The 17431-nt window shown below is 43.5% G+C and overlaps 1 protein-coding gene across 1 annotated transcript; it reads right to left on the bottom strand.

Moving 5' to 3' along the window:
• Window positions 1–788: 788 nt before the first annotated feature.
• On the bottom strand, window positions 789–15632 carry LOC108932263 (G protein-activated inward rectifier potassium channel 4-like). The gene is made up of 4 exons (XM_018748510.1): window positions 15362–15632; window positions 7695–7777; window positions 5796–6669; window positions 789–1135 (listed from the first exon to the last, which is right to left on the bottom strand). The coding sequence occupies exons 1-4, from the start codon at window positions 15384–15386 to the stop codon at window positions 789–791; spliced, it is 1329 nt and encodes a 442-aa protein (XP_018604026.1). The 5' UTR covers window positions 15387–15632.
• Between the last annotated feature and the right edge of the window lie 1799 nt (window positions 15633–17431).

Here is a 17431-nt window from a genome sequence, read left to right as displayed (position 1 = left end):
TCATAGCAGTGTACCTGTTGGTAAGCATCTAACCACAGTCTCAAGATTTTTTTATCATAGTGCAAAAGTTTTAAACAAAAGACTGACAAATGTTAAAAAGGCAAAAAGGCAAAGGGGTGCCTTACCTATCAGTCTAGATCTTGAACAGATTTGCTATTCAAATAACATGGCAAATAATAATTTACAAATACCACAGCAGAGGGGTCATGAGGTTTTCAAGTGACAGAAGAAAAATACATTACCTCAATAGGTAGTGACTGTACATAGTTTTAAATGTGATTTTCTCCGAATTTCAATGAAATTAGAAATTTGCAAGTTTGGTAGATAAAAATGGATGAAACTTACTGGTTCATGAACACATAATGTATTTTATGCGTTCAGCATTCTCATTTTTCCCATTTAAATTAATGGTAATTAAGATTGCATTTTAAAAAAAACTTCACCTCATAAGCAGATTTCAGAAATGAATTACACTCGTTATGCTAGGGAAGCCTGTACTTCATTGCCTTACATGATAAACACTACTGCCATACTTCCACTGTTTTTTGTGGCTGTGCCACGTCCATCTGTAGTATAGCCCGTTAGCTCTGCCACACTTTGAGCTGAAAACGGTAGAAATTTACAACGTAACAACTGAACTTTCTTCAAAAAATTAGCGTGTCTGTAGTCCTCACTAGGTCAAGACCACTACAGCTTACCAAGATGAAATGTCTCCATGTTCACAAAGCAAATGCAATGGGGATAGAGCCAAAAGTTAACGCCACCCTCTATGTTTGACCCCTGGGGCATTAGGGCTGCTCCTCCAGTGCTGTGGCAGAGCCATTGGTTTCTCCTTTCTCCCCTTCTTCTGCCTTCTCCTCCTGAAAAAGGGGGTCCAGGACAGCCAGAGGGCTGTTGCAGAAGGGCTTGGGCTCTGGCGAAAGGAGGGGGAAGTGGTGGAGTAGCTGGCTTTCCCGAGCAGTAGCAGCTGCCAACTCCTTGGCACTGCAGGATGGTGTGTTGGTCTCGTAGACTTCATGGAAGTTGTTGTAGTCCACCTCATAGAAGCCCTTCTCCAAGGAGAGCACTGGGGTGAAACGGTAGCCCCACAACACCTCTGTGTCCAGGTAGGAGCTACGAGCCTGGCATGTCATTCCTTTTCATCCGAAAGGGTCAAAGGGAATGGATGAAGACAGAAGAGGAAAAAAAGTGAAATCTTGAGACCAGGCCAAGTTCACAAACTAATAACATGTCAGTCACAGACAAAATAGACTGAAATTGGACTGGAGCCTCGTCTTAGGAAGACGGGTTCAACACAACCAGAGCCCCTAAAAGGTCAACAGGCAAGGGTTTAGGTCAGCAGCAAGCCACACACACACACACTTTGAAACCACTTGTCCCAAGCAGGTCACGGCAAACCGGAACCAAACCCAGCAAGAGAGGGCACGAGGCGGGAAGGGGAGGGGACACACCCAGGACGGGACACCAGTCCGTCACAAGGCACATCAAGCAGGACTCGAACCCCACACCCACCATAAAATAGGCATAGGCAAAATCTGCCACACCACCGTACCCCAAGCACCAAAAAACAATCAACTAATTTTCTTCAGTGAGTGACTGGAATCTACTATGAACCTTTACTACAGGACAAGACAGCTTTGAATTATGAAGCATAAAGAGTAACAGTAGAAGGTGCTGATTTCATAATGTCATTGTCCAATACTTCATTCTGATGCACTAGATGTTCTTTAGAAGGCCACATTTCTCCCTGCAGAAATGCCACATGATCCATTTTTTGTTGACAGTCACGTCACAAGGCCAGCCCAGGCATCAAGTGTGGGCTGTAGGTGAGAGATGTGACACTTAATACTTGCTCTGGTGGCTGTGTTTGCATCATAACAGAGTAGCACTGTCTGTCTCCTAGTCGTCCATAGCCCTCGAAATGGGCGACTTAGCAGGAAAATGAGAAACATTTCTGGGTAATAAATAAATGTCGCATAGAGGACCCCGCATGTCCTGGCTGTCTGTAGGAGAGACCTGTTGTGACACCAAATATGGCCTCCACAGGAAAGCTGGAATACAAATAAAAATTCATGTCCATTTAAAGGCATCTCACAAGCAAGGGCAATTCCTTAAGGTCAGAAAACACCCACAAATACAGGTAGATTAATGAAATCCAGCACCACGTTCTGCTCGGATCCTGCTAGACTTAACATCAAAATGCAAAATACAGTGAGTTTCTCATTCCCCTCTGAAGCAAATAACTTTAGAAATTTTATGCGACCAATTTTCACTATTGCTGCTATGGATTTGCACTTCAGACAACATTCTCATCAAGTCAATGTGTTGTCAGTCTATTTGAGACAAAAACTCTGATATTCAATACGGTAAAGTACACTCATTTCACACCCTCATACCGCCTCCCACTCATCTATTACACTGACAGCAGAATACTCAGTATGAGTACAAAGGCACATCTAACAATTGTTTGATTTCACTGGCAAATTTGAAATATTCTGTAATGTAGAAAAACCACAGAACTGCAGGAATGGTCTTAAAAAATCAGTTTTTGCTTTGTCCTTTAAAACCCTAAATCTGACATAAAGCTGTTATTGTAGTGGTAGTACTACTGTCTTTTGACCCCCAAGGTTGCAGATTTGAATCCCACCTGCCACTGTAGTACTCTTGAACAAGCTCCCTACTCTAAAATTGCTCCAATTTCCCAGCTGTATAAATGGGTAGATCATTGAAGGGAGATTAATATTGTAAGTTCCTTTAAAAAAAAAAACACATCAGCTGAATTATTAAATAGAAACAAGCAAATACCATTTCAGGAAACAAGCTTGTGAGCAGATGTCTGGCAATGCTGTTATCGAAACTGACTGTTGTACACCTGCATATTGCAAAAGGAATAAGTTCTTTTATGCACTTATCTTAAGGATACAAGAACAAGGAAGCAGCAGAACAAAGTGCTTATTCACTGTGATCCAACTTTTCATGCATTATACAGCTGATGATTGATTTGATTAATGTAAGTGGAAATTTCTCTCATTAAAATCCATAGGTTAAACTATGTAAATTCCTAAACAATTCAGAAATCATAAAAAATAATGGTCATGTTCCAGTTTTTTACAAATTTAAAAATCAAATTAAATATATATTGATTGCAGTATAGTATATGGATCTATATGATTACTCACCTATTTTTTTGCATTTTTATTCATATTTATTTGAGTGTCCTTTGGGTGTTCTGCTGTTTTATTCCCAGCAAGTACTTACAAAAGCAATAATCAGTAAACTCCTCAGCACAGGCACTTCTGTTGTTTAGCCACTTTTGATGCATCAAAAGAGAGAGAACTTTTTGCCACTGAGCACTCAGACTGCAGATGTGGTATATTTAATCCTGTCCCTGCTGTAAATGGCGTCAAAATAATCAAGACCAGCAAAACAAGATCATTCATTTAAGTTGACAAATGAGGGCTTGAATTAAAATACTGTCACATTAGTGAAAACAGGGAACCCCAGGAAACATTAACAGAATCCTCATATGAAAGGTCATAAATCACATACACTGTCTGAACTGCTTATCCCATACAGGGTCGTAGGGAGCCTAACCTGGCAACACAGGGCATAAGGCTGGAGGGTGAGGAGACACACCCAGGGCAGGATGCCAGTCCACCACAAGGGACCCCAAGCAGGACTTGAACCCCAGACCCACCAGAGAGCAGAACCCAGTCCAACCCACTGTGCCATCACACCCCCAGGTTGTAATTTCATTTTCACACACGTTTTCTGAACCACTTATCCCATACAGGGTCGCAGGGAGCTGGAGCCTAACTCGGCAACATAGGGCATAAGGCTGGGGGGGGGGCACAACCAGGACAGAACACCAGTCTGTCACAAGGCACCCCAAGCAGGACTCGAACCCCAGACTCACCGAGAGCAGGACCCAGTCCAACCCACTGCGCCATCGCATCCCCCTCCAGGATGTAATCATTTACTCTAATCATGCAGAGAAAGTAAGTGAATATTTTGACGTAAAATAAAACCAGAATTCATCAACTACTGACATGGGCTTATTGTTGACTTAATTCTATCCAAAAGTGCGTAGGCCTAATATTTCAGTATTCAGTTTAGACATAGTTTGCAAATTCAGTGTCATTAATAGGAAACATTAAAACTTTTTGTGTGTTATTTAAGGCTTGTGTCATAAGCAAACTATATTTTGTGCAGAAAGCTTGAATTGAACACCATCTGGCTTTATAAGATCCCTCTTGTGAGCGTAAACCTCTCAGTGTTGTAAAAGCCTTTGTTGCAAAAGCCTCTCGTTGCTCATGGTACAGAATACATATTTGCAGTGCAGTGCTGTTTCACAGATTAGTTGTCATAGCTTTGGCCACTGGATAGTGTAGCAGTTAAGGACATAACCTTGTAACTGGAGGTTTGTAAGTTCATGCCAACCCCTGAAAGTGCCCTTGAGCAAAATCCATACACTGAGCTGCTCCTATCAAAATTCCCAGTTCAGTAAATGTTTGAAATACTGAAAATTGCTTTTGGTGAAATATCTAAGCTAAGCTGCTGTTTAATAATGGTGATGCAGAGAAATTAATGCAGGAAATAATAATTTGGATTAAGGGATGGGAGTTTTGAGGTTCTTGGACAGCTGTGTAAAGTGAGTTTGGGAAAATGTAATTATGCGCTATAATGTGCATACATTTATTAATTTTATAAAAGACAAACAAAATAATTTCAAAGGTTTACTTATTTATATATGTATTGTTTTGGGCATATTCAAACTGCTTCACAAGATTTGCATAATGACATAGCATTGGCAATAAAGGTGAAAAGACAACTGACTTGTATGATGTTTCTAACATATCTCTGCTTGCATTAAGAAGAAAGGGATGAAAAGCTAAAAATAACAATAAAATAGTTTTTCTTTAAATGAGACTATAGAATATTAACAGATTTTCCAAAGGTTTTACAATCAATGTTCCATACAAGCATCCCTACTGTAATATTTCTAAAGAGCCAGTTTGGCATTTTGCTGAAATAAATAATTTCTGGGTGTCCTGGATGTGCTTGGAGGGCAGTTGAAGTGTTCTGCCTCATTAGCAAAGCGGTATTCTCCTGCTGTCTGTCCTGAAGGCTCTGTTTAGTGTTTTTAAGAGAAAGAGAACACATTGTATGTCCTCTTTGCCCATGCCCAGGTGGTTCCTAGGTTGATGTCTAAATATATAAACAGATAAAAGTACAAGCATCTTCATTCACCTGATGCTTCTGTGCACATAATAAAAAACAAACAAATTATGATGCCCACGCACACACACTGAGGTAGCCCTCAAAACCCAGCCTTTATGTACTGACCTATATTTCACCCTAGCATAGAAAAATCCAATGTTGCACAATGAGAAATTGCTAACTGTAGATATATAACAATTAACATATGCATATAATCAAAGCCTGTGTATTCATTAGTGGGATTATTTTTGTCCTAAAGTCAGATCAGATTTAACTATTTTGTTGGTTTAATGTCAGGTCAATTTTTCATTCAGAAACTGAAAGTACACAAAATCAGCAAGCATGACTTGCACTGGCATGGAATTTAAACATAATTTTTCATGTCCATTAGATGCACACCAGCAATTAGGGTACATTTTTCATTATGTAAAATCCTTGCATGACCCTGGGTCTTTTACAGTTTTCTCGAGGGTCTAGAATTAATGTGCAGAGCAAAATACTCCAAATTGCAAATGAAGTCTCAATATCAATTAGCTAGTAATTCCTATAAGAATTTGATAGAAAGTGTGGCTTACCTGTGGCCTCCACCATGCCTTCCAGGATGACAACAATCTCAAACTCTTCCTTTTCCATCTGAGCCTGGGACAGCTCCCAGAAGGGACTCTTCTCATTGATCTCATGGGAGATGATGAGCGGCGATACCAGGAAGAGGCGGTCGTCACCTGTGTCGAACCCAATGTTGATGTCTGTCTGGTTGAGTGGGATGAACTCTCCCTCCTTGGTTTGCTGTGAGCGGATGAGCTTTGCACGGATAGAAGCCTCCACAATGTGAGAGTTGCGCAGGTCCCCAACCCTGAACATGAGACAGAGCTTGCTGTCCCTGACAGAGATGACGGCCTTGTGGGAGAACATGAGTGTCTCAGCCCGGTTCTTGGGCTGCGAGATCTTGACAAACATACAGCCCACCATCATTGCATTGACGATGGAGCCCAGGATGGCCTGGAAGAGCAGCAAGACGATACCCTCGGGGCACTTCTCAGTGATAACTCGATAGCCATAGCCGATGGTTGTCTCCGTTTCAATGGAGAAAAGAAAAGCTGAAACAAAGCTGTTGAGGTTTTCCACGCAGGGAGTCCAGCCCTCCTCATCAGCATGCACCAAATCACCCCGGATGAGTGCAATGAGCCACCATAAAAGGCCAAAAAACAGCCAGTTGACCACGTAGACTAAGGTGAATATAAAGAAACTGAAGCGCCACTTGAGGTCCACCAGTGTGGTGAAGAGGTCACTAAGGTAACGGTAGGTCTCCTGGACATTGCCATGGTGAACATTGCACTTTCCATCCTTCTGGACATACCGTTGTCTAGGCTTTTTCACTGGTTCCGCAATCAGGTGCGTGCGATCAGTAGCGATAGGAGCCTCTCTAAGATGCTTGGGAAGCTTCTTGACCTTGAAAAGACAAAAATGACAGACAACCTTCATATAATTAAATTTTAATACTTAAATATTAACAGGTTATGCAGCTGTATAGCCAAGCTGTAACCACTGAGAACCAAAAAAGAGAAGCGAGTCCATCAGTGTGGAAAGTGGAGAGGGAAATAGATTTGAGTATTCAGTCCAAGGTATAGTGATTGTAAGATGCACTTAAACATTTGTGTAGTTTGTTATACTTACCAGTGTGAGAGAAATAAATGTTTCAGCCTATTCTCCAGTCAGGTAGTTAATTAGTGAAACTATTAAAAGGGCGCGGGGGGTGCGGTGGTGCAGTGGGTTGGACCGGGTCCTGCTCTCCGGGAGGTCTGGGGTTCAAGTCCCACTTGGGGTGCCTTGCGACGGACTGGCGTCCCGTCCTGGGTGTGTCCCCTCCCCCTCTGGCCTTACGCCCTGTGTTACCGGGTAGGCTCCGGTTCCCCGTGACCCCGTATGGGACAAGCGGTTCGGAAAGTGTGTGTGTGTGTGTGTGTGTATTAAAAGGGCCTTTTCAAGACCTAATACACAGTACGCTGAATATTACTTCTGTTTGTTCAGCTGTTTGCCCCTAAATTTATTGTTTCTGCCATTCTTCTTTTCAGTGAAAACAAATGCCTTTTCTTATTTCTCGAAAGAAGTCAGTGCTCTCTGTAAGTTGGTCCCTCTGTTTGTTTGATTTGTTTAATTAAACAAAAAACTCTTAAAAGGCTTGGGACTAATTAAGGTACTGTCAAGCAAGGCAAGGACTGTAATTGTTCAAGTCGGTTGATAAAATCCCTTGAGGGGCAACGTATCTAACTATCCATTGTGTGGGTGTGTTCATCTGCTGGAGACGTACTTCTATTCGATTCATTAGTTATACAGCTTTTGTGATGCTGCATGTCAAGTGCTTTGGTTGCTTAAGGGATGTTGGCATTTTGAACAAAACTTTCTCCCATTGAAAAGTCCCTATTAAGGTACCACTAAACTGTGGGACCACAAGACCAAAGAGGAGCTTGAATCACCTCCATTGGTGTCACTCCTATTTCCATATCGTGGTCCATGTGGACTTGAGAGTCTCCTGCCATCTTCATCTGCGAATGAAATCCTAGAGAGAAGAAAAGAGACAGAAGGTCACCCTGTCCCCATACTGCTCATTCAAAATTTGGCAACAGTTTTTTTTGGCAACTCAACACTAATTACACAGTTTTAAGGGGGAACTTTTATAGCGTGAAACTTCAGTAAAATTGTCAGCTCACTCCCATATGTTACTTTGACATTTTGGCACACAGTGCAGAATGAAAAACTGTCCGGGGATCAATTTTAATTGCAAGGTGACATTGCACTGATTATAGCAAACCGCACAGCTTGACCATTAGCATTAATCAACAGACGAAAAGAAGTCACAGCTATTCTTCAGTCTGAATAATTAATACAAACTGATGCCAGGTGGATATTTTTACAGTTTTCACTATGGAGAACTGAACACCATTCCAATACCATTGTGGTTGGAGTACTCAACTCAACACCATTCCACTCCCTTGGCAATTTTTTGCACTCTTCTTTCTTAAGTTGCTGCTACAACCTAACTAGTATTTTTACATTTATTTATTTAGCAGACACTTTTCTCCAAAGCAACTTCCAATGAACTCTATGTAGTGTTATGAGCCCACACACTTTATTCATCAGGGTAACTTACACTGCTAAATACACTGCTTACAATGGGTCACTCATCCATACATCAGTGGGACACACTCTCTCTGTAACTCACACACTATGGGGAAACCTGAACATCATCTCCTTGGACTGTGGGAGCACCCAGAAGAAACCCACACAGACACAGGGAACATGCAAACTCCACACAGACTGAGCAGGGATCAAACCCATGTCCTCTTGCCCAACCCAGGCACTGTGAGACAGCAGTGTTATTCGCTGTGCCACTGTGCTGCCCCAGCATAAATTTAAGCATTAATTGTATATTTATTGTTTACACTTATTATTATGTTTATATAAACAATAAATATATTTATTGTTCATATTTATTGTTTATTGTGTAGGTATCTGAGTTGTAGGTAGCCTGGTAGTTCTAGGTAGCACCATAGTCCTGGAGGAACGTTGTTTCAGCTGTATATGGTTGAAATGAAAATAAAGCCACTTTGACTTCGAACAGTTATCCAGTTTGCAGCTTTAATAGGCTGCTCCAAAAGACAAACATGACTGGGCTGTCAACAAGTGCTGGTGCACAAGTTCTTGTCTTCCACAAACCAACAGCTCACATTCTGCAATCAATATTTCATGTAAACAGTGTGAGAGTTTTTGTTTCACAGTGTGGTTTGAGAGGATGTGAGTTCAATCCTTGCTCTGTGTGGAGTTTCCACGTTCTCTCTGTGTCTGCGTGGGTTTCCTCTGGATGCAGTTCAGGTGGACTAGTGACTCTAAATTAACCGTAGTGTGTGTGTGTGTGAGTGAGAGAGAGAAAACATGTTTCACTAATGTATGGTTGAGTGACACTGTAAGTAGTATGTCTGCCATTGAAAGTGAATAAGGTGTGAGCTGATACTACGACATAGTGCTCATTGGAAGGCGCTTTGGAGAAAAGCGTCTGCTAAATGAAAAATAGTAAATGTTTAAAAAAAATCTGTACGAAGGATTTTACTGTTCTCTGCTGATACTAGTCTGGCTAAACTGCGGGATACAGTCAAGCTGGTCTGAGACCATAGACCTCTGCAGGGATTCTGCTCGATGAATTGCCTCTAAAACAATTGGTTTCAGCGGTGCCAAGCACCTGTGTTCACCTTTTTGTTTTTCCCCTGAGCGGACGATTCAGGCGCAGTCCAACTGTGACGTCAACCATGACCCCCAAGCCATCTCCCCTCGGCCTCTCCACCTCCTTGTAAGCAATCTCAAGGTTTTTAACCGAATAAACCTTCTCAGCCTCAGCAGAACCTCAAGCTTCAGCACCTGCAGATTGCTGATAGATGCCTTCGGCGATGCTTTAAGAAGTGCACCACTCCTGTCCTTGAAAACAATTCCTTCTCCACATCGGTTTTTTGGTGAACAATACATCTGGTGTAGCATTAGCACCGCATCATCTGTACATCAAACAATGTGTCCATTCATGTGCTGCAGTTCTTTTTTTCTCTCTCTGACTCACAGGTGTACCACTCACTTCAGAGTATTTTCATTTTTTCCACCCCAAACCCATGCTGCTCCGTCAGTGTCAGGGCAGAATTTACTCTGTTTTTCCAAACTGGGCTGCTCCGTACAATACGCACGCACGCACGCACAGACTGAAGCTGCTAGTCCCAAGCAGAGGTCACGGTGAGCAAGAACCTAACCCGCCAACACAGGGAGCAGGGCTGAAGGGGGAGGGGACACATCCAGGTTGGGACGCCAGTCCGTCACAAGGCACCCCAAGTGGGACTCGAACCCCAGACCCGCCAGAGAGCAGGACCCAGCCAAGCCCGCTGTACCACCGACCCCCCCTTCCCTACTGCTGTTTTGTGAAAAAAAAAAAAAAATCAAATCACACGAATCACACAAAACATTCTCTTGTGGCTGACAGATCCTTAAATCCTTAAAGGAAATGGCGTCAGAAGAATGTTTTCTCAGAATTTGCTCATACCATGCCTTCAGGTCCGTGTCTTTTCAAGAGTAAATCTTGAAAGAGAAATAAAAATTTTGATTCAGTTTTGTAGAGTTCATAAAAGATGAATACATTCATAAAATTCAATTAATATTATGAGCCGTAGTTTAACAAGTGCACTTCTAGAAAGTAACTGATCAAGAGTATATGGTAGAGTAAATATACAAATACGTCGTAAAAAAACAAAAACCCAAACAACTCCTTGCTTGACAATGAATTTAGGAATCAGAATTTGCCAGATGTTTTTTTTTTTTTTTTTCTCACTTTTCCACCTGGTTGCTTCTGCATCCTGCTGCGATTACTGCGATCATGGATCCAACGATCCAAAGTTTGTGGAGCGGCGCTGATAGCGCACACAGCTAAACCACCACGGAGAAGCTATATATACATAGCCTTGGCCGCGGCCCTTATCGGACCGCTCTAAGAAGGTAACAAACATTTATCTTTCTGCTCTCAGAGTGACAGGATGTTTTAGGAGCTGCGTGGAGAGGCCTTGATAAAAGTCCCTGTTGGCCAGGCCCCTCCGCTCTCGTGTCCTGGCACCACGGCGACAGCAGAAGCGTCGCCGAGAATAAAAGCGATCCCCCCCTCGCTGAGACAATCTGGGCCTAATCTGTCTGATAATGCAACGCCACGCGGTACGGCACCGCGGCTACTCCCAGCAGAGGCTGCGCGCTAAAAACGAAAACGGCTCCGCACGCTCAGCGGGGGGCTCCGATAAAACTCTCACGGGCTTCGTACTGCATCTTGTCCACTTTGCTGTTGGTTTTGTTGCGCTGTTTGATTACCTTGAATGTTTTAAAAGTCGACGCTAGCGTCTCAGTGCTTTTCCGGGAAGATTAGCGCTCCCCTTGAGCTTTGATGGACGCTAGCTGCCAGATGCTAGCTGCTACTACTGGGATCCAGTCCAATCCAGTTTTTTGGTTCTAACTTAACAAAACATATACACTGTCGTGGGTTTATTTTATATTTATTACATGAACCACCAAAGATAACACATCACCTGCCAGATGGCAGCTGTCATATGGCACTTCCTATAAGATCTTGCTGAGATTGTTAGATACGACCTTATGTACATAACAATTGCAGCGTTACATATAATGTTAACACTACACATAACTTCTGCCGAGCACTGGGTCCAGCACGAAGGCAGTGCGGCTCCGAATTTTAATCGTTAGCTCTACTGTTATTGTTCAGTACCGCTGAATTTTACTGTCAGATGAACAAGGTAGCAGACAAACACAATGCAGGAAGTAGTCCAAATGAGACTTCCAGACTATGTAAACCTATTTTAATATACATTCCTTGAGGCTGTGGAGTTTTCGAATATCTAGAGGCCAGCACGTCTATCCTTTTATAAAACAAAAGTTCGTGTTTGCACCATATCAGTTCTGCTTTTCGGTGAGAAGCGCAATGTGTCAGACATGCAATCTTCTGCAAGTGAATGTAGGATTAAACTCTTTTTGAAACTATTTTCTCTGGTAATGTTTACCGTAACTATACCTGGAGACAATACACTGCTTATGTTGCATCGCGTGAAAAATTGTTCGGACTAGAATGCTGATTGGCGCACTGCACTGTTGACGGATGCTTCTGCAGTGTACAGCATTGCGTTTGGACAGCAGTAGACTATGCATTTTGCTCCTAGGCTGTATATCCCGCAGGATAAATTCAGTTTTAGGCACAACGTGCGCTAAGGGGAGTGAGTCCTGGAGAAAGCGTATGCCGCAGTTCTTTAAGCAGAGCCTCGTCTGGTCTTTCTGCAGTCCTGCTTTGGGGGATCATAGCTGTGCCTCATTGCCGCTCCCCGGCACAGATCCCAGTGGCCCCATCTGCCTTGGAGTTAGACTGCATAGCTGCACGTCGGCTTTATCGGACAAGCTCCTGACAGCCAAGGGTCATCCAGGAAGGCAAATGACTTCAGATTTTCCCCACACTGACACCAATGGGCTCAGCCTGTGTCACCAGCAGCACTTTGCAGACTTGAGCTCAAGCATGTTCATGCTCCCTTTGTTGACCTGAAGGTTACCTTGTCATTGCTGTTGAAGGAGGTCGCCGAAGGTAAAGAGCAACAAGCTACCAATCCTCTTCCCCATGACATTGTCATCCTGCATTTCCAGTGAGCATGTTACTGAAGAAATTTATTGCCAAAGGCAACAGGGAATTCACTCCTTAGAGCCACACCATTTGGACTCAAACTTTGCCAATGCTGGTCCCATACGTTGATAAACAAGAAGGACCGGAGGTGGGGCTAGCACCGCCATCCCAGAAAATCTCAGCTTGTTACAGAAACACCAAAACTAACTAACAAACTATTCGAACTTGAAGGACACAGGTTTTAATCCCATCTGCTGCCGTAATACCATTGAGCAAGGTAATTACCCTAAATTGCTCTAGTAAAAATTGCCCAGATGTGTAATTTTAAGTAGCTTAACATTTTAGATTGCTTTGGAGATAAGGATCAGTAAAATAAAGAAATGCAAAACAAAGAAGCTCTTGCTCCACCTCAGTAGTGTCTCTGGTTGAGGAGGCATGTGGGTGACACCATGGCAGCAAGAGTGGGTGGTATACTCATCACCATCTCAACTCCCTTCTATCAGTCACCCCTTCAAGCTATTTACTGTGATTTATGACTGGGGGGCAAGATTCAAAATCCCCCCCCCCGCCCGCTCCACCATCTCTCACTATGACAGAGCTGAAGGGCAGGACAATCCAAAGGTCAAATTGCCCCTATTAGAATTCCTGAAAGTTCCAGTGCAAAGCTCTTCCCCTGAGTGCAGGAGCCACAAAGAGCCTTCGGCGACACAGCCACAGAAAGCTGTTGTCACTTAATTAGCCCGTTCCTGTAGCATCGCGTCACGCGTAGCGCTCTCCCTTGCTAATGGGCCATGACTGGGAGCTGCCTTGCTTTAGGCGAGCAGAATCCACCTGGGAAAGCGCTCGATAAAAGCAGCTCAGCAATTAGCAAGCCAAACGGGGCTGCGACGTGCGTATTTTAGTGAGATCAGCAACGACTCGCTCATTAAAATACCTAATTGGAAGAGTCCATCAATGCGGGAAGGTCTTATTATGGCAGTCATCTTTCATAGAGGCCATTAAGATGACATGTTGAAGGGGACAGAGGCTTTGAGATGGTGGGGTCTTTCTTTCGAACCCCTGTCATTTAGATTCTTAGTACCCTCAAAGTCAAAGTAATATAACACACTGATCAACTTATAAAAATCATACTGTTCCTAAATGCCTAGTTGACCTTTATTTGCACTTATTTGAACTCATTCACTTATTTGCACTTCTTATTTGCTAAGAAGGAACTAATGTAATAACCAAAGCAGTATACGGCACTTAAGTTTTATCCATTTGTACAGAAGGATGTTATGAAATTTAGATTAGATACCAGGCTCATGAGGACGGTTTGTACAATGAGAGGTTTCCTTCAACTGTCTTTGCACGGCTCTTTTTAAGAGCTACCTCTCCTGCAGCCGTTTTTTTATGATCTGAGGCCTTTCTTAAATACATATCCAAGGACAGGTTACCCATTAGGTTCTGCACAAAACCTTTGTTACAGGAATAAACAAGATTGGAGCAATTATATGCTCATGCAACAGAATTTTTTATCCATCCTACTTAAAATCCTAGCTTCTCACAGGTGTGGAATTATTTTTACAGTTTAAAATAGATTGATCTATAAATTAACGAAGCAGCCGCTGTCAATCATGTTTTTTTCATCAGTTTTCGGGCTATATGTTTTACATTTCCATGCTTTTATTTGAAAAATGTGTGCATTTAATTTGAAAACAGGTTTTGTTGTCCGAGGAAATAAAACTGCGCACAGTGACATAAAAGAAACTTGAAGGACATGATTCAAAAGCATGTTCTAATTATAGTGGAATGTCAGTTATACAAGTCAGAACTAAGGGAAAGAACTTAAAGAGCAGAAGTTATGAAGCTTAGATGCCAGCATAGATGTCTTTGTCAAAACACAGGAATACCTTTAAAAACTGGTGTGATTTTAGTAGGAACTATGCCTTGGTGAAAGAAACTTAGGCATTCATTAATTTTTGTGTGAATGTGACTAACAGCTGTCCTCGCCCCAAGACTAACTTGACTCTGACCATTATGGCAGAAGATGCTGATGGTCAGCTGCCTAGATTGAGGACCTGTGACTGTAATGAACCTCACAAGGTCAAACGGAGCTCCCATCTGGAGCAATTACATCAGTGTGAGATGCAGTATTGATTGTCACCATCTGATCTTGAAAAACTTGCTCCCCATGGGCACACAAAGCACTGTGGGACAGTGTGTGTGAAAAAGGCGACTGCAGTGTTGCAGCTTGTTACCTTTGGGTTTCTTCTAAGCATGGCTGTGTACTCATTTGAGAAGTCAGTATAAACAAAAATGAGTCTTCGATTCCTGTTTGTGGTGCCAGTTGACCTTAATTGCCTCGAAACTTCAGCCCCGCCAAGACTGCCCTTTGTGGAAAGTGCCCCAACAGAGCCTCATTCCTGTCCCTGCCCCCATCCCAACTACACTGCCATCACGATTAGAAGGCACGTGCGTGTCGTCGCTGTGATTTCTTTCTCTTGATCGGCCGCCGTGCAGCTCAGCATCGTCTCATGCTGCTGAAGGCAGGTCGCGTGCTTGGAGAACTCCCGCACTGCCCTGCAAAAACTACATCAGCCCCCTCGGCACGGCACCACCGCGCCACTTAGACATGCTGTCCATGTACGTGCTTCTCTTGTTTAAAGAACACAACGCAGAGTAGTGGAGGGCTGCTATTTTGTGACAAGGACATTGCAGATAAGGAGCAGATGAGAGAGCGATTGCTGACAGGACAGAGGCTGCGGCACAGGGGACAGAAACATGGTGCATCCCCTGTGCCAAGCGGTTTCCGCTGAACTGTCTTCCAATAAATGTACCAGTGAATCACAACAACAGCAATAAGAGCGGAAACTGACAGTGCACAATCGCTGGCTGAACAGCTCAGAGTCAGCGCAAGGGGTTGGAGGAGTTGTCCTGGACACCTTGAACATGCCCCAGTCTCCTTACCTTCTGTCCTCCACAGGGACTGCATCCAGGAGCCTGGAGTGACATCTCACAGCTGCAGCCTGTCCCTCCTCCCGCTTCCTGCTTGTCCTTTCCCTCCAGCCCACTCCTCCGACCGTCTGTCGGCTTGCCACCTTCTTCCTTGAGCTTCTCCTCTGCACCTCTCCACTCTCTGTGCCTCTGTGTGTGTGCGTGTGTGTGTGTGTGTGTGTGTGAGTGAGCGTGCTCCCTACAAACACCCCCAGCTCCTGACTCCCACCCCCCTCGCTCCCTCACTCCTCACAAGAGCTCTTGTCTCTCTGGATTTGTCCTGTGTGTGCATGTGAGTGAGTGAGTGAGTGAGTGAGTGAGTGAGTGAGTGAGTGAGTGAGTGTGCATGCATGCATGCCTGTAAGCGTTTTTGTGCCATGTACACGTGGTCCTCTCTGCAGGGAGAGATGGAGGGATATGCTGGGTAGAGAGAAGTGCAGTCATAGAGAGAAAGAGAGAGAGAGAGAGAGAGAGAGAGAGAGAGAGAAAGACAAAGAGAGACAGAGAGAGAAAAGAAGCAGACCACTTTGTAACGAATCACTGCAACACCTCCACTGAGGGTATGGTTCCTGCAGTGATGGAGGGGATGGAGGACAGAATGGAAAGTGCAGTACACGGGGGTGGGAGTCCTAATCCTGGGTTCATCTCCCAGCAAGACTCAAATCCTGAGACACACACAGAAAATTTAGCACTGGTCGGAGCCCCAAGTGGATTTGTTCAGCATCTCAGAGCTTTGCGGGGGTCCTGGATGTGATATGACCTGAAAATTAATTTAATGCTTAAAAAAGCTTCTGGCTGGGTAACAATCTGAGGGTATAAGGGTATGTGTCTAAGGTCTGTAACCAGGCATACAACCAAGTGCAATACCGCCCAGAACCCATGCCTCTTTTACATAAATGACAAAAATCTACTAATTGTGCTCGATTAGTTGTTTATAGAAGTGATATGCAAATGGGAGTATAGATACTGCATAATCTAACATGTTGTGAAGGACTAACTTACAAAGGGGTCAGAAGGTTGGGAGGGAAACTGATTGTGAAGAAATGGGTTTTGAAACACTTCATGAACACTAAAAGGGATTCAGCAGTTATAAGGAACCAAGACAGACAATTGGTCGGTTTCATTTTACAACCCATTTCTATCATCTCAGTATATTATATTGAGTGTTGCCACACAGCAGTCAGGGGTGGAGGAGTGCAGGTCTCTTGCTGCAATGTAGGAAATATATAAAGTCCTATAGGTATTAGGATGCTGGACTTCTGACTGCTCTGTAGACCGTGACCAGAATCTTAACCTTGATAAGGACAGCAACAGTAATCCAATAGAATGAGATGAGGAGGAGAGATGCAGACTGAATGTTCTGGCAAGGTGAACACAATTTGTTCCACTGAATTCACAATCAACCGGAGAAGCTTGATGGCAGAAGCTGGAAGACCAGCAAGATGGAGCTACAGTAGTCCAGTTGGGATATCAACATCGGGTAGACCTAGAGGAGGTGCTGTGTGAGGTATGGGTGGATTCTGCAACTGTATTGCCAAAAGTATCTACATGATCGGATTATGGCTGCAATGAGTTGGGGGAAACAGAGATTTCCATCAGCTGATAATAAGGCAGTTTCTAGAGAGTAAACTGGGGAAATGACCAACAGGGAGATGGAGAATTTCAGCCTTGGACAAGCTGAGTTGTACATTGTGATCAATCATCACAGCGGAGATGTCACAGAAACAGAAAGAGAAGGGTAACGGGCCAAGTACTAAGCCCTGTGGAACATCTCCTGAAAAACACTTAGTGGATAGAAATGGAACCATACCAAACCACCCACCAAGAGCTGCCAAATATACTTAATTCAGATCATTTCAGCGATGATGCTTTGACACAAAGCCATTCTAGTGGGGTAAGGAAGATGTGCTGCTGGACTGTGTTTTACACAACGAAGGAGTCGAGAAAAAATATGAACTGAACTGAGGAGGCCCAGTGATATTTCAGTAATATTCCTGGTCAGGGCCTTTTAAATTTAATTCTAATCTCCAGTGCAACAGTTCC

This window comes from Scleropages formosus, chromosome 10 (assembly GCF_900964775.1).
Source record: "Scleropages formosus chromosome 10, fSclFor1.1, whole genome shotgun sequence".
In the NCBI taxonomy this organism is placed as follows: Eukaryota; Metazoa; Chordata; class Actinopteri; order Osteoglossiformes; family Osteoglossidae; genus Scleropages; species Scleropages formosus.
Note: the sequence above shows the minus strand (reverse complement) of the source record. Positions and strands in the feature narration are given on the sequence as shown.

Coding starts and splice junctions, on each gene's coding strand:
- LOC108932263 (XM_018748510.1), bottom strand. CDS start 15,386: ATGCAGTCCCTGTGGAGGACAGAAG. Junction 7,778..15,361: donor GTCCCTGTGGAGGACAGAAG/GTAAGGAGACTG, acceptor TCTTCTCTCTAG/GATTTCATTCGCAGATGAAG. Junction 1,136..5,795: donor AGGCATGGTGGAGGCCACAG/GTAAGCCACACT, acceptor TCGGATGAAAAG/GAATGACATGCCAGGCTCGT.